This window comes from Artemia franciscana, chromosome 16, assembly GCF_032884065.1.
Source record: "Artemia franciscana chromosome 16, ASM3288406v1, whole genome shotgun sequence".
Taxonomy (NCBI): Eukaryota; Metazoa; Arthropoda; class Branchiopoda; order Anostraca; family Artemiidae; genus Artemia; species Artemia franciscana.
Genome location: NC_088878.1, coordinates 11,369,286 through 11,390,439, shown reverse-complemented (window position 1 = coordinate 11,390,439; position 21,154 = coordinate 11,369,286). Strand labels below are relative to the sequence as shown.

Here is a 21,154-nt window from a genome sequence, read left to right as displayed (position 1 = left end):
ACTTTTTCCCATTAATGCTTTGAAATATTCATTGCTTTATAGAAATATGGAATGAAGTTTTTAATAAAAGTAAACAAACCATATGACGTAACAGCTTTTTTCTTGGCCCTCTAACAAGTTCTATTACGTAATATGCAAACCCTATCTACATAACACCTAAACTCTATTAGGTAACAATCACGGCAATCCTGGAGTAAGGAAGCCCCTGAAGGTTTTTAAAGACTCTCTATTACGTAAAACTCAAGGAAATCTGGATTTAGTGGGCTCTCTGAAGGTTTTTCTCACTCCTTTAGGTTTTTGAAGCATAACATCCCTAGAAAAAACATCCCCCCTGTGACGTAACATACACCCACGTCTCCTAGAAAACATTTTCTATGACGTAACAGACACCTGCTGGCTGTCATGGAATGACGGAATAGAGCTCCGTTTAAAACCAGTGAGGTATCACTACTAATAATAAAGGTCAAACCATTGATCCTTTTTTTCCTTGATACAGCTCGAGCTGAACTTACCCAATTCATTTCTTCTCGAAACTGGACTACGCTCTAAAGGTGGCAGATTAGCGTCATATATTTGGGGTCGAAGAGGTTTAGTTAAGAGGCTAATAAAATTTAGTTGAAGGGGAGGGGTGCAATTGGTTGAAACCATCAACAGTGAGCTTTGTATTTCAAGTTCAATTGTTTCAAGAAAAGCAATAAGCTTGTCCTTCTGTTGTTTCTTGTCCTTCTGTACTTCTGTTGGCGTCATTCAACAGGCGGTTTAAGCGCACACTTGAAACAGGCTTTTAATAAAAGGAAGAGATCCCTTGTACATTTTCGTGGAGCTTGAATATAGTTTGTGTTATAAAAATAGATTTAGGTCACAAATCTGAGCTTCGTCTAGGGCTACTCGGTAACTATGCCTTCCAAACAGATTGAATATCAATAAAATTTAAAACGATGTTTTGGATTTTTTCTTATTGAGTTATTTGTCTCTGTTAATGTTTTTTGTCTTTTTAAGGGTTATTGTTGCTTCGAGATCATGATATTATGTAGTTATATTGACTGTGTTTTAATCATGTTGTGTTTGTATTTCTTAGTACTTGGTTTCACCGTACAACTTCTTCTACAATATATTTGCTGTTGTTATTTTTGTTGTTGTTAGTAGCACACCCCTCGCAAACAATGCTTTCGGTGTGCTACTCATTGATTTTGTTGCTTTTTTAAGAAATTAAATTGTTATTGCTACTATAAAGCTTCTTAATAAAGTAAAGGATTGGTGCTCGTCAATTGGTATGGCTCTTAATAGCCGAAGAAGTGCCTTTGTCAATTTCACGACCTCTGAAATTTACGATTTATTTTACCAAAACGATCTTCTACAGCAGCCCAGAGGTCTCCTGTATATCAATCAATTCTATTATGGAACTCAATCTCATCGGATGTCCCTCTGTTTCTTTCTGCAAAGGCATTATTTCGTTGGGTCTTTCCTGTTTAGTAATTTTCTCTCTCTCTCTCTCTCTCTCTCTCTCTCTCTCTCTCTCTCTCTCTCTCTCTCTCTCTCTCTCTCTCTCTCTCTCTCTCTCTCTCTCCTTTGTTTTTATTTTTCCTGTTCCCTCTTTTCCTATTGTTTCTCCTTTTTTGGAATTCTTTCCTAACTGATATATCTCTCTCTCTTTCTTATTCTTTTTAAAGCTGTTTTCAGGAAAAAATATGTATTGTTTGATTTAGGGTATTATTTATGGTTCTTTTAGTCCTCTATTATTGTGTTGTATGGCCCATAACAAGAAGTTATTCTTGGGCAGAATAACTTTTTTACGTTTGTAATAGTGTTTTAGTATTAGTAAAATGATGATGATGACTGTAAGGCATATAGCCAAGTTTTGCACAGTCTTTGAAGCCAAGTAGTTTATCGATTTATTAATTAGTTCATAAATATCTAATTCAAGCCAGATGTGGTCACTTTGGACTGTTGACATTTCTTGTAAGTTTAATTGGTGAGTTTTTGATAAATAAAAATAAAACAACAATTTTTCCTTAATAAAATAAATTGCATTCTTCGAATTTTGATGTCAATTATTTCTACTCCAATTTTAGGTTTCAAAATATGTAATCCCTATGCCAGTACCGAGTAGTTACAACGACATAACTCAAAATGCAACGATTCGTGATTATGTTGGCTGGGTTTGGTATGAAAGGACGTTTTTTGTTCCAGCCAGATGGAGAGGTGAACAACGGGTATTCCTACGTTTTGGTAGTGCTAATTATGAAACAGTTGTTGTAAGTAGAAAATTTTTTTCTAAATTTTTCTTGATACCGTCGAGTTTACTTATATAAATTATACTTATATATTTGTTTATTCAATATATATATATATATATATATATATATATATATATATATATATCTATATATATAAAAATAAGTTGTCTGTCTGTGGATCAGGTGACGTCATGTTTCTGTGTCGACTGACGTCATGAAGTTAGTTGTCGTCATTTTTGCTATGACGGTGACGTCATTAAAGATATTTAAGACATATATGTTCACGTAGAAATCTATTAATGTTTAAGTTTAAAATGACTGATGAACTTTCAATGGCAAAAGCCGATGAAGATGCTCAAAGAGTCTATGCCAAAAAACTTGCTGCTGATAGAGAAAGTCAGAAAAGAAAGCGTGCCGAGGAATCAAAAGAACAGCAAGGAAACAGGCTTGAGGCTAAAGAACGCAAAACCGCACAGTTAGATGAAGATCCACCTGGACAGCGAGAGTCAAAACATATCAAAACTGAAAATGATAGCGATGATGATTGGGTTTGGGATTTTGACTTGGATAAGGTCATCAATGCCTACCAGATTTTAGTTAAAAAAACAAAGGTTCGGCGATATGTATTTCATAATGAAGCTGAAAAATAAAGAAGAAAAAGAAAACTGAAAAAAGAAAAAATGTAAAAAACTAAAAAATACTAAAAAGAAAAAACGCTCAAAGAGAAATTACAGACCGGGACACTCAAAGAGAAATTACAGACTGGGATACCGGGACACAAATGACGACCGGGACACAGGGAATATAAATGGATACCAGGACACAGGTATTTAAGAATATCGTTCAAAAAGAAATTTTTAATTGTAAGAAGACCGTTGAAAGAGAAATTTCTAATTGTAAAATGACTGAATAACCTACAATGGCAACGGTACCACCATCGAAGTAGATAACCAGTGGGTTGTTCCATATTCCCCATTATTATCAAAACATTTAATGCACACATAAACGTTGAATACTGTAACTCCGTAAAGGCAATCAAATACATATGTAAATACGTCAACAAAGGCAGTGACATGGCAGTTTTTGGCTTGCAGCCCGAAATCAAAGATTTCGACGAAATCGTACAATATCAGGCTGGAAGATACATAAGCAGTAATGAAGCTGTTTGGCCAATTCTTTCATTTCCGATACATGAACGTAGTGCTGATTTCTGTAATTTAGTGACGTCCAAAAATGAATTGATTGAAAAAGTATTTCCGAATATTCTAAAAAATTATAAAAATAATAAATGGCTAAGTGAAAGAGCGATTCTCGCACCCAAAAATATAGACGTCCACGAAATCAACAATATTGTTTTGACCAAGATTCGAGACCAGGCAGTCCTTTACAAGTCAGTCGACACAGTTTTGGAACCAAATGAAGCGGTTAATTATCCATCTGAATTTTTAAATTCCATAGATCTTTCAGGGTTTCCACCACACGTGCTACAACTAAAAATAGGCGTACCAATAATAGTTTTAAGAAATATCAACCCACCAAAGCTTTGCAATGGCACGCGACTTGCCGTAAAAAAAACAATGGAAAACATAATAGAGGCCACAATCTTGACAAGGCCTTTTGAGGGTGAGGCTGTTCTTATTCCTCGCATTCCCATGATTCCAACGGATCTGCCTTTTCAATTTAAAAGATTGCAATTCCCAATTCGATTAGCATTTGTAATCACCATTAACAAAGCTCAAGGTCAATCATTAGAAAAATGTGGTATAGATCTTAATACTGATTGTTTTTCCCATGGACAATTGTACGTTGCATGTTCGAGGGTTGGTAAACCTGACAATCTATTTATATGCAGCGACAATTGGACAGCGAAGAATGTTGTATATTCGCAAGTTTTACGCAGTTAATTTGTATTGTATCTATCTATCTATCTATCTATATAAAAACGAGTTGTGTGTATGCATGTTTGTTTGTTTGTAAAAAGAGCGTTTGCATATGACGTCATTATTAGTACATACGGCTTTGTATATGCACAGACAATGGGAAAGCCAAGAATGTTGTATATTCGCAATTTTTACGTAGTTTAACTCCTGCAGACGAAATGAATGCTTGCCTGAAAAATTCTAATTTATGGGCACACGTAAAAATATTAAAATTAACTACAAATATGCGTGTCCGATTGCAAAACGATGACTCTGGTCAAACATTTTCAGATCAATTGCTGGCAATTGGAAACGGAAAGCTCCCAGTAGTGGGAAAGCCAAAAATGTTGTATATTCGCAATTTTTACGTAGTTTGAAACACATATATAAATCTATCTATGTTCACAGGTGGGACACAGGGACATAACTACAATGGCGCGTAACTAATATGGCGCGTAACGACTTACGCGCGCGGGCGGGGCTGGAGGGGCGCGAAGCGCCCCACCAACTAGGTGTTGGGGTGGCGCGAAGCGCCACCCCAACAGCTAGTATATATATATATATATATATATATATATATATATATATATATATATATATATGTATATATATATATATATATATATATATATCTATATATATAAAAATAAGTTGTCTGTGGATGGATGGATGGATGGATGTGTGGATGGATGTGTCAGGTGACGTCACCTGAAAAAACTGGATTAGGTGACGTCAAAACTGAAAAAACTAAAAAAAGGCAAAAACTACAAAAAAAACTAAAAACTAATAAAAAAAATAAAAAAGCTAAAAAACTAAAAAAACTATAAAGGTAAAAACCAATAAAAAACTAAAAAAAAAACTGAAAAAACTAAAAAAAGGCAAAAACTACAAAAAAAACTAAAAACTAATAAAAAAAGTAAAAAAGCTAAAAAACTAAAAAAACTAAAAAAAGGTAAAAAACTAAAAAAAATAAAAAATAAAAAAAAACTAAAAAAAAGGAAAAAACTGAAAAATAAGCTAAAATAAAGGTAAAAACCAATAAAAAACTAAAAAAAAAAAGGAAAAAACTAATAAATGACGACACTCAAAGAGAAAGCGACCAGGACAAAAAACTAAAAAAAAAGGCAAAAACTACAAAAAAACTAAAAACTAATAAAAAAAATAAAAAAGCTAAAAAACTAAAAAAACTAAAAAAAGGTAAAAAACTAAAAAAACTAAAAACTAAAAAAAAACTAAAAAAGGTAAAAACTAAAAGAACTAAAAAAGAAAAAAATAAATGACGACACTCAAAGAGAAAGCGACCAGGACAAAAGGAATGTTCGATTAGCAATCAACAAAGCACCGGGACACAGGGAGTATAAATGACGACCAGGACACAAGTAAAAAAAAAAATTAACAAAACTAAAAAGAAGGTAAAAACTACAAAAAAACTAAAAAGAAAAAAAAACTAAAAACTAATAAAAAAACTAAAAAATCTAAAAATCTAAATAAACTAAAAAAGAAAAAAAAAGGAAAAAAATAAAGGAGAAAAACAAAACTAAAAAACGAATGTATATACAGACCGGTACACCGGGATACAAATGACGACCGGGACACAGGGAATATAAATAACGACCGGGACACAGGGACACAACTACAACGGGGACACCGGGGGAAACAGGGGGATATAAATGACGACCGGGACAAAAAAACTAAAAAGAAATAAAAACTAAAAACTAATAAAAAAAACTAAAAAATCTAAAAATCTAAATAAGCTAAAAAAGAAAAAAAAAGGAAAAAAATAAAGGAGAAAAACAAAACTAAAAAACGAATGTATATACAGACCGGGACACCGGGATACAAATGATGACCGGGACCCGGGACACAGGGAATATAAATGACGACCGGGACACAGGGACACAACTACAACGGGGACACCGGGGGAAACAGGGGGATAACCTGACAATCTATTTATGGCGCGTAACTATTATGGCGCGTAACGACTTACGCGCGCGGGGGGGCTTGGGGGGGGCGCGAAGCGCCCCCACCAACTAGGTGTTGGGGTGGCGCGAAGCGCCACCCCAACAGCTAGTATATATATATATATATATATTACCATTACCATAACGTGAAAAGCTTTCGCTTGTCGTGAAACGCTGCAATATATATTTGCACAATAAAATGAATATACAAAAATTACGTATATAAGGCCAAAAAATACCGCACTGGACTGTACAATCCCTAATGGCGGTGCTGATTTTCGTTTCATGGCCCTTCAGCCAGGAATTGCAATGGGGGGTTAGGGGCTAGTCATACTTTGGTTTCGTATACCGTTCCTGTGTACCATCCCCAGATTTCTCCAGGTACCTATTTTGAGCTGGTTCGATTCTGGCTCAGGTTACAAAGGCATGTTACTGACCCTCGTTGAGGACTCGAACCTCTGTCCACGTGGACAAAGTATTTCAAGTCTTGCGTGGCAAACCCTATATAGGCCAGTGTATTCTCCTGATGAGCCCTTGTGTTGGGTTGTTGCATCTGAATTATTTGTCTATATTATTTTTTCTATTGTTTGGTAAATGACGACTTGTACTTATTGACGACATGACTGCCTGTCCATGGATTATTCTTTATGGTTGATTGTGTATGGCTATGCTGTTTGACCTATGTGATTGTATGGATGAGTAGGGTTAAGGCCTCATTCAAGTGCTGGTCTATATTAATCACTAATTTAGGAAAACAGTCTTCCTTTTCTCCTTCTGTCTCTTTTTTTTTTTTTTGTGTGTTTGTGATGTTGCATTGGTGATTTCTCTTTTCATGATACATTATTTATGTATATATTATTTATCTAAAATATATATCTATTCAGATTTTAAAAATATAAATGTATCGAGTGAGCTAGAGTTAGTAAATTGTAGCTGCAGCTGTTCCTTTCCACTTTTCGAAGCTGGTGCTATGACTATGTCTTCAACCAGACGACTTCGTGTTTTTTTCTGCCTTGCTTCTCTAAACCTTACAAATTGATACTATGAACTTAAGAAAAGGCTGTTCTTTTTAAAATGCTGCTATCTTAATAAACTGCGTGATTACTGATTAGATTAAGAAAGAAAAGGAAATAAATTTTGATATGCTTTATTAGAGGAAAGAGTTAAAAATGAGAATAAGTCACTCTTATGCGTTTATGAGAGTGTATTTGAGGTCGGCACAAGCGAGGTTGGTCTCTGGATCGGCTTCGGAGTATACTCTTACAACTTGCTCATAGTCACCCTAAAATAAGAGAAGAAATGATTAAAAGTAAGGATAAAAGAATAATTAAAATTTTATTAACAGGAATAAATAAATGTCTCATATAAAACATAAGTAACTAAGTTTAGGGAGAATTAATTTATTCTTGTACACCTTAAGAATAATAATAATACGAAGAATAGTACTTATTTTTGTTGAGGACAAATACTGATTACTCTTTTTTAAAATAGAGGCTTTAACGAGGGATACGCCCCCTCAATCAAGGGGAGATTTTAGAAGGGTTCACGAGCTGGTCAAAGTTGTTGCTGAGTAGTTTAAATTTTTATAGTAGCGAAAATGAATGCCCCTGAGTTTAAAGAAGTTATAAATAGTAGGTAGGTTTAAAAAGCAGTAAAAAAGAACATGTTAAACCATTAAAAAGTACCTCATCATGAATGGTTAGTGATAGCGGAATACTAAGAAGCGATTTAAATTAGTTCAAGGTTTGGAACAGGGGTCAGTGGCGTGACACTGTAAGCTCAGTCAGAGTCGACCCAGCTCTAAATCGGCGCCTGGACAAATCTGGGTAAGTTAAACAGTTTGGGTGTGCGAAAGCACAGGAGGGCTGGTCCCCCGCCCCCCCCCCCCCATTGCAGTTTCTGGCTGAAGGGCCATGAAAAGGAGGTCAGTATCGACGATGGAGGCAGTAAGGTCCAATACGGTATTCTTTACCTTTCTTTTTTCTTTTTTTACAAGGTAAACAAGACACTTGCGAGGTCTGTCATTAGATCGTTCAAACTTTGATTTTTTTATTTGTATAGCATACACAGTTCGGTCTATCTTTCTTATGTAAATAGAAGTATGTAGTAATTACTCACCGGGCCGAATTGAATATATGCTTCTGGTATGTTGAGTGTGAGAGGTACTGATCCACTAGTTGCAAGTAGTGGGCATTCACATGGAAGATTTGGTGGAAAGAATGGACAGAAAATATCTGGAATGCTTGCGAGGGCATCGCAGACTCGGATGGTACTGGAAAAGAAAAAAAAATTAGTCGTTTTTTACATCTGGCTATTGGAATATTCGTTATAGTGAAGGTAAATAATTATTAACTTCCTGGTAAATAGTTATTCACCATAAATGATAGGATACTAAAGTTCCCAAAAAAAGAAACAGATTTGATTACATACTACTAAAATATAATTATTAGTTTGATAATAATCTTGTAAGACCAATTGGTAGGATCAATTCAGGAAAATAGGGGGGGGGGTGCGAAGTTTTTTTTTCAAAATATTATTTTTTTTTCAAAGGAATACAAAAAGCCACTTTTTCTATGAAACCACAAAAAAGGACATTTTTCAAAATAGGGGAAGGTAAAAATATAGAGGGGATATGTACTTCAAGCTGCTCCGGAAGTATCGCAGCCAATGTACGAAATAAAAACTTAGCAAAAAAAAACACCAAAAAGAATATAAATATTGTATTCAAATATAAAGTATCTAAAGAGGTACTTCAAAAAATTATCTTGTCTGACTTGGTCTATTTTAGTGTGAAACTCTTTTTATTAGTTTTAATAATGCAGTACAGGAATCAGGAAAAATTGGACTTTTTGGGTAAATATCAATATTTTATTAGTTTTGTCTAATTATCAAACAGTTTGCGGTAACAAATTGTAAGTAAGAAGTGACTTGGCTCAAAAGTAACCGAAACTAAAAAAAACTAAAATGTTGAATGTATTATGAGATGTACCTCACGCGACGGATATAAAATAATCTCTTACTATAGATTGTGACAGGATGAGGAGGGTAGGAGGTCTGAAATGAGAAAAAAATTCAAAAGCTTCAGTGTGTAGCTAAATGATCCGATCTCCTTTGGTATGTAGCAAAACAGTTATTCATAAGCGGTATTGGAACCGAAGAACCTGGAACATTTTTTGAGCCTAATCAAGGCAGACTCTTATCTCCTGTGAAGTAAATAAGGCTCAGCAAGTGTGATCAGTGGGTAAATTAAATAAAAAAACAAGTTTTTTTAACTGAAAGTAAGGAGCGATATTAAAACTTAAAACGAACAAAAATTACTCCGTATATGAAAGGGGCTGTTCCCTCCTCAACGCCCCCCTCTTTACGCTAAAGTTTGGCTCTGTCTCTCTACTCTACTTTTTATAACAGTAAAAAACTTTGGCGTAAAGAGCGGGGTAAAAGAGTGTTAAGATTCTACGACTTTTAAGGGGTGTTTCCCCTTATTTTCTAAAATGAGGCAAATTTTCTCAGGCTCGTAACTTTTGATGGCTAAGACTAAACCTGATGAAACTTATATATTTAAAATCAGCATTAAAATGCGATTCTTTTGATGTAACTATTGGTATCAAAATTCCATTTTTAGAGTTTGGTTACTATTGAGCCAGGTCGCTCCTTACTGCTGTTCGCTACCACGAACTGTTTTATATCCTTTCAGTAAGTCTTTCTCACTTTTTATAACATCTTTGGGAAAAATGCAATAAAATAATAGCTATAAACCTAACAAAAAACAAAGCATCCAACATCAAATAATTCCTCCCCACCCCCGCGCGAGGCTCAACGACTATGATGGAATGAAGGGAAAAGGCATTTACTTTTCTATTGGGCACTATTTTATGGAGTCCCTTAAAAAGCGTAGTTGCTAATCCACCTTCGAGATAAAAATTCGTAGGATACTTGCCATGATCCATGATTAATTTCAATAAACATTCACAAAAACCAGTGTCAGAAAATATCATCATGGATCAAAATAAACTTTGAACAAAACTGAAATCTAAATATTATTAAATTCAGATGAAGCTTTTTCTGAATTTCTTTATTTCAGCTGAATAATGCTGCACTGCCAGTGGCGTAATTAGTTATTAATGTAAGGATTTATATATATATATATATATATATATATATATATATATATATATATATATATATATATATATATATATATATATATATATATATATATATATAAAGAATACAAAAATTTAGGTTTCTTACCATGATCCAAGGAATCCTGCTCCAAGGCATGGGACTTGCTCTTGTGTGTCTATCTTGAAAACTCTTTTTTCAACAATAGCGTCCAAAGGTAAGTCTGCACTGAGAACAAAGTCAAACTGACCAGAAGCCTCCCCGGGAACAAGAATTGGATCCGTGAAAATGGCTCCAGTACCGGTCAGAATAGTACCGCCTAGAATGGTAAATTTTTTTAGTAATAGTCATGCATGTATAAATCCTTAGTCATCTAAAGGTAATGAAGGGCTGGGGCTTGGGCAGAGGCTCTGAAGTTACACCTAGTCTTATTCCAAAACATAAGTTGTTTCTTCACCACTATATCTACTCCTATGATTCCGCTTTAAAAAATCTGTAGTTTCTACTCGTGGACATAGCTATAAACTTTATCCGGGGGGGGGGAGTAGCTCAAAAGTAAAGTTTCTCTACAGCGCGCCTCAACTTTGAGCGGACAATAAAAAAAAGCAGGGAACCTCCGTGCACGAATCTGTTTTTGCGTAAAGCAGTTTAATCATAAGATGTGCAAAAGAAATTTGGGACTATTTGGCTGTTGTATCAGTTCACAGGCAAAAGCCTTGTCAAAAAATCTTTGTAAAAATGTATTCTTTCAATTGCTATAGGCGTTGTGAATTTTATGAAATGAAAAGAAGGACGCGTCAAAACTTACATGGACAGAATTAGACTGTATTTAGGTTAGAAACTAAACTAGACTGACATTGGCCTGGATAAGAGGGATAAAAGCGTCAACTTAACTCCTGCTCATCATTTTAAAGTGTTAGGATTTACTGAAAGTTTACCAGAATCTAATAAATATAGCCTATTGGTAAATAAAAACGCAAATTGTTTAATTTAAAATCATTTCGTATTTTCAACAGAACTTGTTATTACGTCTTGTTTTCTGCCAAGTGTATATAACGCATTAATGTTAAGAGTAGAGTGGTAGCTTCCCTCATATTTAGGTTCATATTCTGTGTTCTGTATCTTAGCACTTTTTATGCTATATTTTTTGCTCGTTCGGGGTGTGATTTACTTTTACCTTCGTTTTTTCATTATATTTCATATACTTTCTTTTAGCATCTATATGGAGGCTACCAACCATCATCATATCCTATCCCTTTCTAAAGCCTGATTCAAACCTTTTTGTTTTACTGAAAGCCTGATGTGACTCCTACTGTATATTCTCAAATATTTAGGAGGTAAAACTGAAATGTCGTATAGGAATTACAACAGGAAAAAAACTTCCATCTCAGGCTCCATGGCTATTCCCAATAAGAGACAGGCAACTGTCCCCCTCTCTTCATGCTAAAATTCTGCAGTTAAGGAAGGTTTTAGGGGATGCTGGGACAAATCACCCCTCCGATTTTATAGAAAAATTTGGTCTTCACGGTTCTAAAAACTCTCCAACTGTGTCCCCTATCACTTATAATGGTCTTTATGTCTTTATTTATTTGTAAATCGCTCAAAACAATTTAAAGAAGACTAAGTATATAAGAAAAGATGGAGATTACAAACCAAAAAAATAGCAAAGATAGAGAAAAAGGGGAAATAAATGCAAAATGAAAATATGGTAAATTTGTAGCCTATTGTATGAGTAGATAGGACCATCATTACAAATGTTGATCAGAATCATATTTGGTAATTTTTCTATTGACCCCCGTATCTGGATCGCTCCATTGATTGTAGCATTGACTTCAAATTTCTGTCTTTTAGTATTTGGCATAATGTGGGATGAGAGATCATGAATGATCTCTTCAAGTTTAGCCGTTTCATTGATTCTATGTTTTGACTTCAATCGTCTGTCTTTTAGTGTTTCGCCTAATACTATGGGATGAGAGATCATGAATGATACAGATTATCATGAATGATACAGATGATCATGAACGATACAAATGAAATCCTTCGTAAAGTGTGTATCTATCAGTTTTTTGAGAAGACTGTAAAAGGAATGTAAAGAAAGTGGAGAAAGCATTAAAATATGAACTAAGGAGATGTGAAGTGGAGGCCATGGATAAAATTGTTTAGGATCGGGAAAATGCAGCTTAATGGCATAACAGTAAAATATTATACTGGCATGTTAATAAATTGAGAGGGAGTAGTCCAATCTGGACTAGTCCCAGTTAAAGATAGGAATGGGGCCGCAATTAGTGATAAGGAAAGAGTTAAAGAGAGATGGGTGGAACATTTTGAGAATGTGCTAAACCGAGATACAGTTGCAGGAAAAGATATAGATGAAAATGAAAAAGTTTGTGATACCTTGGATGTGAAGGAAGATTTGTTTTGTGAGGAAGAATTAGCGACAGTACTAAAAGGACTAACAAATAATAAGGCTCCAGGTGCTGATAGTGTGATAAATGAGTTTCTTAAATATGATGGCGCTGAGGTTAGAAATGAGCTACTGAAAATTATGGTATGATTTTTGAAAAAGGGGAAGTACTTAATGATTTTGGGAAAACCTTAATTAAACCAATGCATGAGAAAGGTGACAAGAGTGAGTGTCGTAATTACCGAGACATTTCTGGTCTGCGTAAGTAGCAAATTACTTGGTAATATGATACTCTTTAGGCTTAGATATTCTGTAGACAAAGTTTTAAGAGAAGAACAGTGCGGTTTCAGAAAAGGTAGAGGATGTGTTGACCACGTTTTCACTCTTAGGTTAATAATTGAGAACTGCCTTCGTTGTCAAACACCTTTGGTCCTATGAGCAAGCATTCGATTCTGTTGATAGAAGAGCTATAGCAAAGGTCTTATCCTTATATGGTATGCCACACAAATACAATAAAGTGATTTGTGCTATGTACGAGAGTAATACTGCTGCAGTTAAGGAAATGAGTTTAGCAGCTGGTTTTGTATTAAATCAGGAGTTAAGCTGGGTTGTGTTCTATCCCCCTTTATATGGATCATTTTCATGGACTTTGTCTTAAGGAGCACAGGAAAGGCAATTGGGGACCACGGAATTGAATGAGGAGGAAAAACGCTTCTGGACTTAGATTATTCTGATGATTTAAGCATATTAGATGAAAGTATGAGCAAAAAGAATGAACTTTTAGGGGTTTTGCGAGTTCAGGGTGCTAGAATAGATTTGAAAATTAATGTTAAGAAGACTAAGGCTAGGAATAAGTGAAGCTGAAAAGATGACGCTGGGGAACGAAAAGATTGATCAGGTTGGCAGCTTCACTTACCTTGGTAGTATTATTAGTAAAGACGGTGGGAGCAGTGAAGATATTAAAAGTAGAATAGCCAAGGCTCAGGGTGTTTTTTTCACAGTTAAAAAAAAGTTTGGAAGAAAATTTACTAGATGTTTTCCAGAGGAATTTCCTGCGGATTGTCCTGGGTACAATCGAAAAGCAAACGAAAACTTACTAGATGGTTTCCAGAGAAATTGCGTATGGATTGTTCTGGGTACCTGGCTGAGTGACCGTATTTCAAACTGTAGGTTGTACGAAAAATGTGGTTCAATCCCGCTTTCTTGGGCTATAATAAAAGAAAGGTTGAGATGGCTAGGCCATGCTCTGCGGATGAGGATGACAGATTGCCAAAAATTGTCCTTTTCGGCCAACCGTCTGGGACTAAACGGAAAGGAGTTCGTCCTCATCGGGGGTGGGAGGATGTCATAAATAAAGATTTAAAGGAAATAGGAACTTCCTGGGAGGGTGTAAAGAGGGAGTTCTTGAATAGATTGGGTCCAAGGAGGAGCGTGCATAGCCGTGTTGGCCTCAAGTGGGTTGGTGCTGCGGTGAGTTAGTAGTAGTAGTAGTAGCATTAGTAATAGTTCTGTGTAGTATAATATATTCTACTTGGTAATGTGAAAACCTGAACTCAGACTTAGCTGCACTAACCCACTACATGGCCCGGCGATTAGGTTTTGCAGAATTTGATTATACGGTGATGAATATCTCTATAATAATAATAATAATAATAATAATCCTAATAATCTGTCTAACTGCACAATCTGTAATTGAAGCTGCTTTATTTATGGGGGGGATGATGTACAAGTCCAAAGTTGATTTTTTCACAGTCTGAGATTTTAAGATATGAAAAAAACACCAGAAAACGATATAAAGACCATTCTCTTGAATATAGGCCTAAATAGCGACGAAGACCACACTGCCTTTCCATAACAAACAAAAACAACTTAGAAACCATAGGATAATTTCCTCAAGACAGTAGAATTCAGCTCAGTGAATATTTCGACCCTATTTTCAAGGGCCGTCTTTAGCACAATTTTTGTTTTTATTCTTTATTTTCGGTTTTATGGTGTGTGTTTGTTTCTGTGTTGGGGCTATTCCATTTGTGGTTTCTTTTTTCACTATATATATATATATATATATATATATATATATATATATATATATATATATATATATATATATATATATATATATATATATATATATATATATATATATATATATATATATATATATATATATATATATATATATATATATGTATGTATATATATATATATGTATAAATATATATATATATATATAATATATATATATATATATATATATATATATATATATATATATATATAAAATATATATATATATATATATATATATATATATATATATATATATATATATATATATATATATATATATATATATATATATATATATATATATATATATATATATATTCGTGGTGTGCTGAAGATGGCCCTTGGACATAGGCCCAAAATATTCACTGAATTGAATTCCACCGTCTTGTGAAAATTTCCCTATTGTTTCTAAGTTGTGTTTGTTTGAATATAGGCCTACGTAAAGGATATACCATGTCCCCTCCTTGTACTTGTAAGCATAGTCAAAACACTCGATGGATTTTAGGCCAATTAAAAAGGTCATTAGAAAATGACAAAAGTCTGCAAACACAAGCTGAGATGACGATCTCGTTGTTATTTCAAGCTCCGTACAACAAAGCTGAAAAACGGCTACATAAATTTAACAGAACCAGTTTAAAGATTTGTAAAAATGAAGGAAGAATGTATCTTACCACAATCTGTAAGCGAAGCCACTCGTGCCACATATTTGGCGTTGGTAGCAACAAGTAAGGTGGCTAATACTGCGAGAAAGGAATTCATTTTGATTACTGCCAATATGTTTGAGAAATTTCTTTTTATCCCTTTTTCTAATCAAAAATTGCAAGGTTAAGCAATACGGTCACGGTCATGGTTTATCCTTCACGGGCTTGATTGACAGTTCTCTTATCTAAAAAGCTAGTTTTTGTGAAATTTTTGTTGTCAAGTTAATTTTTTTGTGCAAACTGATAACAGCAAGATGACAAAAAGTAATGATCCATCCTCAAAAAAACCTATAACTTTTTATTTTGATAGCTGAAGGCTATGGGTTTACAAAACAGTTTTTTTCTAGAGTTAAAACAACTAAGAATGCTGTCAAAACGCAACATTGAATCAAAGCAAGCTGTTAAAATCTGAACAGTAAAAAAGCAGCTTTGCATCGAGATAAAAAAATCAGCAAATGTCTGTTGGAGTAGTCTTTAATTTTTTTTTTGTAAATAGCATATATAGCACATATAACGTGCTATCTGCACAGATATGCGAAATAATATCCAGTATAAAGTATTTGATAGCACAATAATGTGTCACAGATTAAATCATTTTTTAATTTTATTTTTTTTCTCATGAGCATATTGTTCATTAGAGCGTGTCAAAAATGAAATGAACAGCAAAGAAAAACGCGGTTAGAAGACATGCGACACCGAGCAAGTTAGCAAGTAAAAATGAAAATTAAGAGCAAAGACATACGCGGTTATAAGGTTGTGACACCAAGCATGTGAGCGAGTCAAACAAGATAGTGAAGAACAAATACACACGTGGTTAGAACAACTACGGCGGCGTGTCAAAAAATGAAAATGAAGAGCAGACACACGCAGTCAGAACACATGTGACACCGAGTATGAGAGCAATTCAAAAATGAAAATGAAAAGCAAAGACACACGCGGTTAGAAGACATGCAACACCAAACACGTGAGCGAGTCAATGAAAATAAACCTGGACAGAGAGAATCAAAACGTGTCAAAATTGAAAATGATAGCGATGACGATTGGGTTTGGGATTGTGACATGGATAAAGTCATCCTTGCGTACCCTACCTTTGTTAAAAAAAAACAAAAGTTCCGCGACATGTATTTCATAATGACAAAGACACGCCGAAGCGAAGCGAACTGAAATGATGGCGATGTTGATTAGGTTTTGGATGTATACATGGATAAGTTTATCAATGCCTACCATTACTTTGAAAACTGGAAACCTGGACTAGATAAATCGTTGGAAGAGAAAGATGTTTCTGTCCCACCACCTGAATAATAAAAAAAATCAAAGGTTCGGCGATGTATCCATAGTAATAACTAAAGACATGCTGAGAAAAAGAAGAGGTTTTCAATCCCACCAACTAAACAATTAAAAGAAACAAAGGTTCAGTAGTATGTCTTTCATAGTGACAAAAAACAAGCCGGAGCAAAAGAAAAAGTTTTGTCCCACCACCTGAACAATTAAAAAAAAACTAAGGTTCGTCGATATGTCTTTCATAATGAAAAAAGACAAGCCGAAGCAAAATTTAAAGGTCCAATAAAAAAAATGTAATTTTGCGATGGCACTACTTCTAATTTAAGGTCCATTTGGACGTCGTGACATCAAGAAAAAGTTCAAGTTGTCTGCGTTTAGAAGACAATTGACAGTGAGAATCCATATATAGAAGCCTGCCGCGTGCCAAGTGCCGGGACCAAGTACTATATATATATATATATATATATATATATATATATATATATATATATATATATATATATATATATATATATATATATATATATATATATATATATATATATATATATATATATATATATATATATATATATATATATATATATATATATATATATATATATATATATATATATATATATATATATATATATATATAAATATATATAATATAAATATATAAATATATATAATATAAATATAAATAAATATATCGTTAGACAAGGATTTGTAGTAATTATATTGATTTTAAAAATAGATGTAAAATCTTAAGCCAAAAATTGATATCAAGAGGTTTTTCTGCAAATAAATTAACTTGGCAATTTAAAAAATTTAGTTTTCATTATAACGAACTTTTATATAAATATCAAAAGAATTATCTAGAAATACTTAAAGAAATTTTCAACTAATTTCGGAGGTTCGAGAAATGTTGTCACAGCGCCATTTATTTTGAATTGTGTTTCTAATTGAGCGGATTTTCTTAAAAATTAGCCACATGGTAAAGGTGAATTCTATAATTGTTTAGTTCATTCAGGTTTTTTGCAATGTGTTAATATTTGTGATTTGGTAAAAATTTATAATATTTAGTTTACCTATTGTTGCTAAAGGGAGGGATATATTAACAGGATAAGCTTGTTTTGGTTTTACTTGGTTGTTTTACATTTGCTGTCTTTTTTTTCATAGGGGGGTGATACCTGACGCGGTGATGCCATGGATATTCTGCGGTAGCCACAACACTGTGCTGGGTAGAGAATTTAGAGTGGCGGAACCCTATATAGGCCAGTGTATTCTCCTGATGAGCCCTTATGTTGGGTGTTGCCTCTGAATTATTTGTCTATATTATTTTTTCTATTGTTTGGTAAATGACGACTTATGCTTATTGACGACATGACTGCCTGTCCATGGATTATTCTTTATGGTTGATTGTGTGTGGCTATGCTGTTTGGCCTATGTGATTGTATGGATGAGTAGGGTTAAGGCCTCATTCAAGTGCTGGTCTATATTAATCACTAATTTGGGAAAACAGTCTTCCTTTTCTCCTTCTGTCTCTCTTTTTTTTTCTTTTTTTTGTGTTTGTGCTGTTGGTGATTGCTCTTTTCATGATATATATATATATATATATATATATATATATATATATATATATATATATATATATATATATATATATATATATATATATATATACCCGATGTCTTTGAAGAAACGGCTATTTATCTTGTCATCCACCTTGATAAAAAAGTTTTATTATATTAAATCTGGTAGAAATTAATAGACTGGGTTATAGCTGAGCGTTTTTTTGCAAGTGAGGGGGGGGGGGAGAATCCGTCATCATAGCTTCAAGCATTGGTGGTGAGAACCTAGCGTCATTTGATCTTTTTTACTGTTTCCATATTTTTTCATTAATGTGAGTCATTACACCCAATATCTGTTTTCTGGATGGTCCGTAACGAAACTAAATTGTCCATGACTATTATATAGTAATGGAAACATGAAGCTAATCAGTATAGAAAAAAAAGTCTTAGGGTTTATACATTTTTCCCTGATCTGTGAACATGAAATTTTTTTAACTTTTCTAAGTAATGCGTAAGCGTTAAAACAGAACATAAAAATTTTCCCCGCGTGACATAGCTGCGTATGTTACTCTGCAATTGTGTCATCGATCATGATTGCTGAAATTTTGAGTGTCTGAGATTCATGGACTTTTTGCTACTAGATGTCTAGCAAAAGCAAATTTACAACTTAGCCTATCAAACAGTTCGTGGTAACGAACTGCAGTAAGGAGCGACCCGGCTCAATAGTAACCAAAACTCACGAATGAAAAAACTAAAAATTGAAAAAAATTAGTTAAAAAAACTAAAAGATGGAATTTTGATAAAAAATAGCTACGTCAAAAGAAATGCATTTTAATGTTGATTTTAATTATATAAGTTTCATCAAGTTTAGTCTTACCCATCAAAAGTAAAAAGCCTGAGAAAATTTGTCTTATTTTAGAAAATACGGGGAAACACCCCCTAAAAGTCATAGAATCTTAACGAAAATCACACCATCGCATTCAGCGAATCAGAGAACCCTACTGTACAAGTTTGAAGCTCCTATCTACAAAAATGTGGAATTTTGTATTTTTTGGCAGAAGGCACATAATGGATGCGTGTTCGTTTGTTTTTTTTTTTTTTTTTTTGTTTTTGTTTTTTTCTCCTGGGATGATCGTATCAACCCAGTGGTCCTAGAATGTTGCGAGAGGGCTTATTGAAATGAAAAGTTCTAGTGCCCTTTTTAAGTGACCAAAAAAGATTGGATGGCACCTAGGCCCCCACCCTCGCTAATTATTTTCCCAAATAGCCATTTTATTCAGCATAGTGAAAAAACCTTATAATAATATGTTTGGGAACGACTTACTCCCCCACAGTCCCCGTGGGAGGGGCTCCAAGTTACAAACTTTGACCAGTGCTCATATATAGTAACTGTTATTGGGAAGTGTACATACGTTTTAGGGGGATTTTTTGGTTAGGGAGGGGTTGAGAAGAGGGGGATATGCTGGGGGAACTTTTCATTGAGGAACTTGTCATGGGGGAAGAAAATTTCCATGAAGGGAGCGCAGGATTTTCTAGCATTATTAAAAAAACAGTGAAAAAAGAAATATAAAATAGTTTTCAACTGAAAATAAGGAGCAACATTAAGACTTAAAACAAACAGAAATTATTACGCATATGAGGGGTTCACTTCCTCCTAATACCCCACTCTTTACGCTAAATTATTTTACATAATTTCAACTATTCTACGGACTTTGCGATTCAGGGGTCATTCTTAAGGAATTGGTACAGAATTTTACCTTTAGTGTAAAGAGCGAGGTACTGACGAGGGGGTGAACCCCCTCATATACGTAATAAAAACATATGAATGCAGAAGTTCGTTACGTAAGCTAATTAGTAAGTTACGTATATCTTTTACTAATAAAAACTCGTATAAAATTAAAAGTTCTAGTTGCCTTTTTAAGTAACCAAAACATTGGAGGGCAACTAGGCCTCCTCCCCTGCTCCTTTTTTCTCAAAATAATTCGATCAAAACTATGAGAAAGCCATTTAGCCAAATATAATAAATATGCAAATTTCGTTTTAATTATTCATCTGCGGAGAGCCAAAATCAAAACATGCATTAATTCAAAAACGTTCAGAAATTAAATAAAAAACAAGCTTTTTTTAACTGAAAGTATGGAGCGACATTAAAACTTAAAACGAACAAAAATTACTTCGTATATGTATTTGAAAGGGGCTGCTCCCTCCTCGACGTCCCGCTCTTTGCGTTTTAAAGTTTTTACTGTTTTAAAAAGTAGAGTTGAGAGAAATAGTCAAACTTTAGCGTGAAGAGCGGGGTGTTGAGGAGGGAGCAGCCCCTTTCATATACGAAGTAATTTCTGTTCGTTTTAAGTTTCAATGTCGCTCCTTACTTTAATTTAATAAAAAAAATTTTTTATTTAATTCATTCGTGGATTTAGGTTAGTTATTATTTTGTGGTACCCTATTATATTTGTTTATGTTAAAAATGGAAAAGAAAATACCCTATTTATCGACAATTTTCGTTAAACCACTGGAGTCTGAAAATAACCTTCAATATTATTTTTAAAAACAACCTCATTTTATTTTAGTGGATAAATGGGGTAAAAGTGACAAATCATTCCGGAGGGTATTTACCATTCGTAGCTGAGGTTACGAAACAACTTAGCTATGGATCGGAAAACAAAGTCACTGTTGCTTTGAACAATACGCTCACCCCGCTTACCATTCCACAAGGAAGAATTGTATTTCCAAACAATACTGACAGGTAAACCTTTTATGTATTTTCATATTTAGTCCCTATTTTAGTTGTTTGGTTTATTTCTTCCCTTGTTTCGCCCCTTATTATTTATTTATGTGCTTTCATCTGTTTTTTTTAACGTTTGGTAGCAGCAATGAACGCAATGCATTTGCATTGCTTGCAAAAA

General features: G+C 33.9%; 2 protein-coding genes across 6 annotated transcripts in view; one reads left to right on the top strand and one right to left on the bottom strand.

Moving 5' to 3' along the window:
• Window positions 1-21,154, top strand: part of LOC136037070 (beta-glucuronidase-like) — a 97,238-nt gene that overhangs the window by 5,691 nt on the left and 70,393 nt on the right. For all 5 annotated transcript variants that reach the window (XM_065719508.1, XM_065719512.1, XM_065719509.1 and 2 more), the window contains 2 exons: window positions 2,073-2,255; window positions 20,819-20,994. In XM_065719508.1, coding sequence (XP_065575580.1) covers window positions 2,073-2,255; window positions 20,819-20,994 — 359 coding nt within the window. The remainder of the gene's footprint in view (window positions 1-2,072; window positions 2,256-20,818; window positions 20,995-21,154) is intronic.
• LOC136037071 (uncharacterized) lies at window positions 7,249-15,536 on the bottom strand. The gene is made up of 4 exons (XM_065719514.1): window positions 15,382-15,536; window positions 10,369-10,558; window positions 8,236-8,389; window positions 7,249-7,399 (listed from the first exon to the last, which is right to left on the bottom strand). Exons 1-4 carry the CDS (start codon window positions 15,467-15,469, stop codon window positions 7,304-7,306), a joined length of 528 nt encoding a protein of 175 aa, XP_065575586.1. The 5' UTR covers window positions 15,470-15,536; the 3' UTR covers window positions 7,249-7,303.

What these genes read in the sequence shown, in the direction of transcription:
- LOC136037071 (XM_065719514.1), bottom strand. Translation starts at nt 15,469, where the DNA reads ATGAATTCCTTTCTCGCAGTATTAGCCACCTTACTTGTTGCTACCAAC. An exon ending in GGCTTCGCTTACAGATTGTG is followed by an intron (nt 10,559 to 15,381) that starts GTAAGATACATT and finishes TTACCATTCTAG; the next exon opens with GCGGTACTATTCTGACCGGT. An exon ending in CATATATTCAATTCGGCCCG is followed by an intron (nt 7,400 to 8,235) that starts GTGAGTAATTAC and finishes CTCTTATTTTAG; the next exon opens with GGTGACTATGAGCAAGTTGT.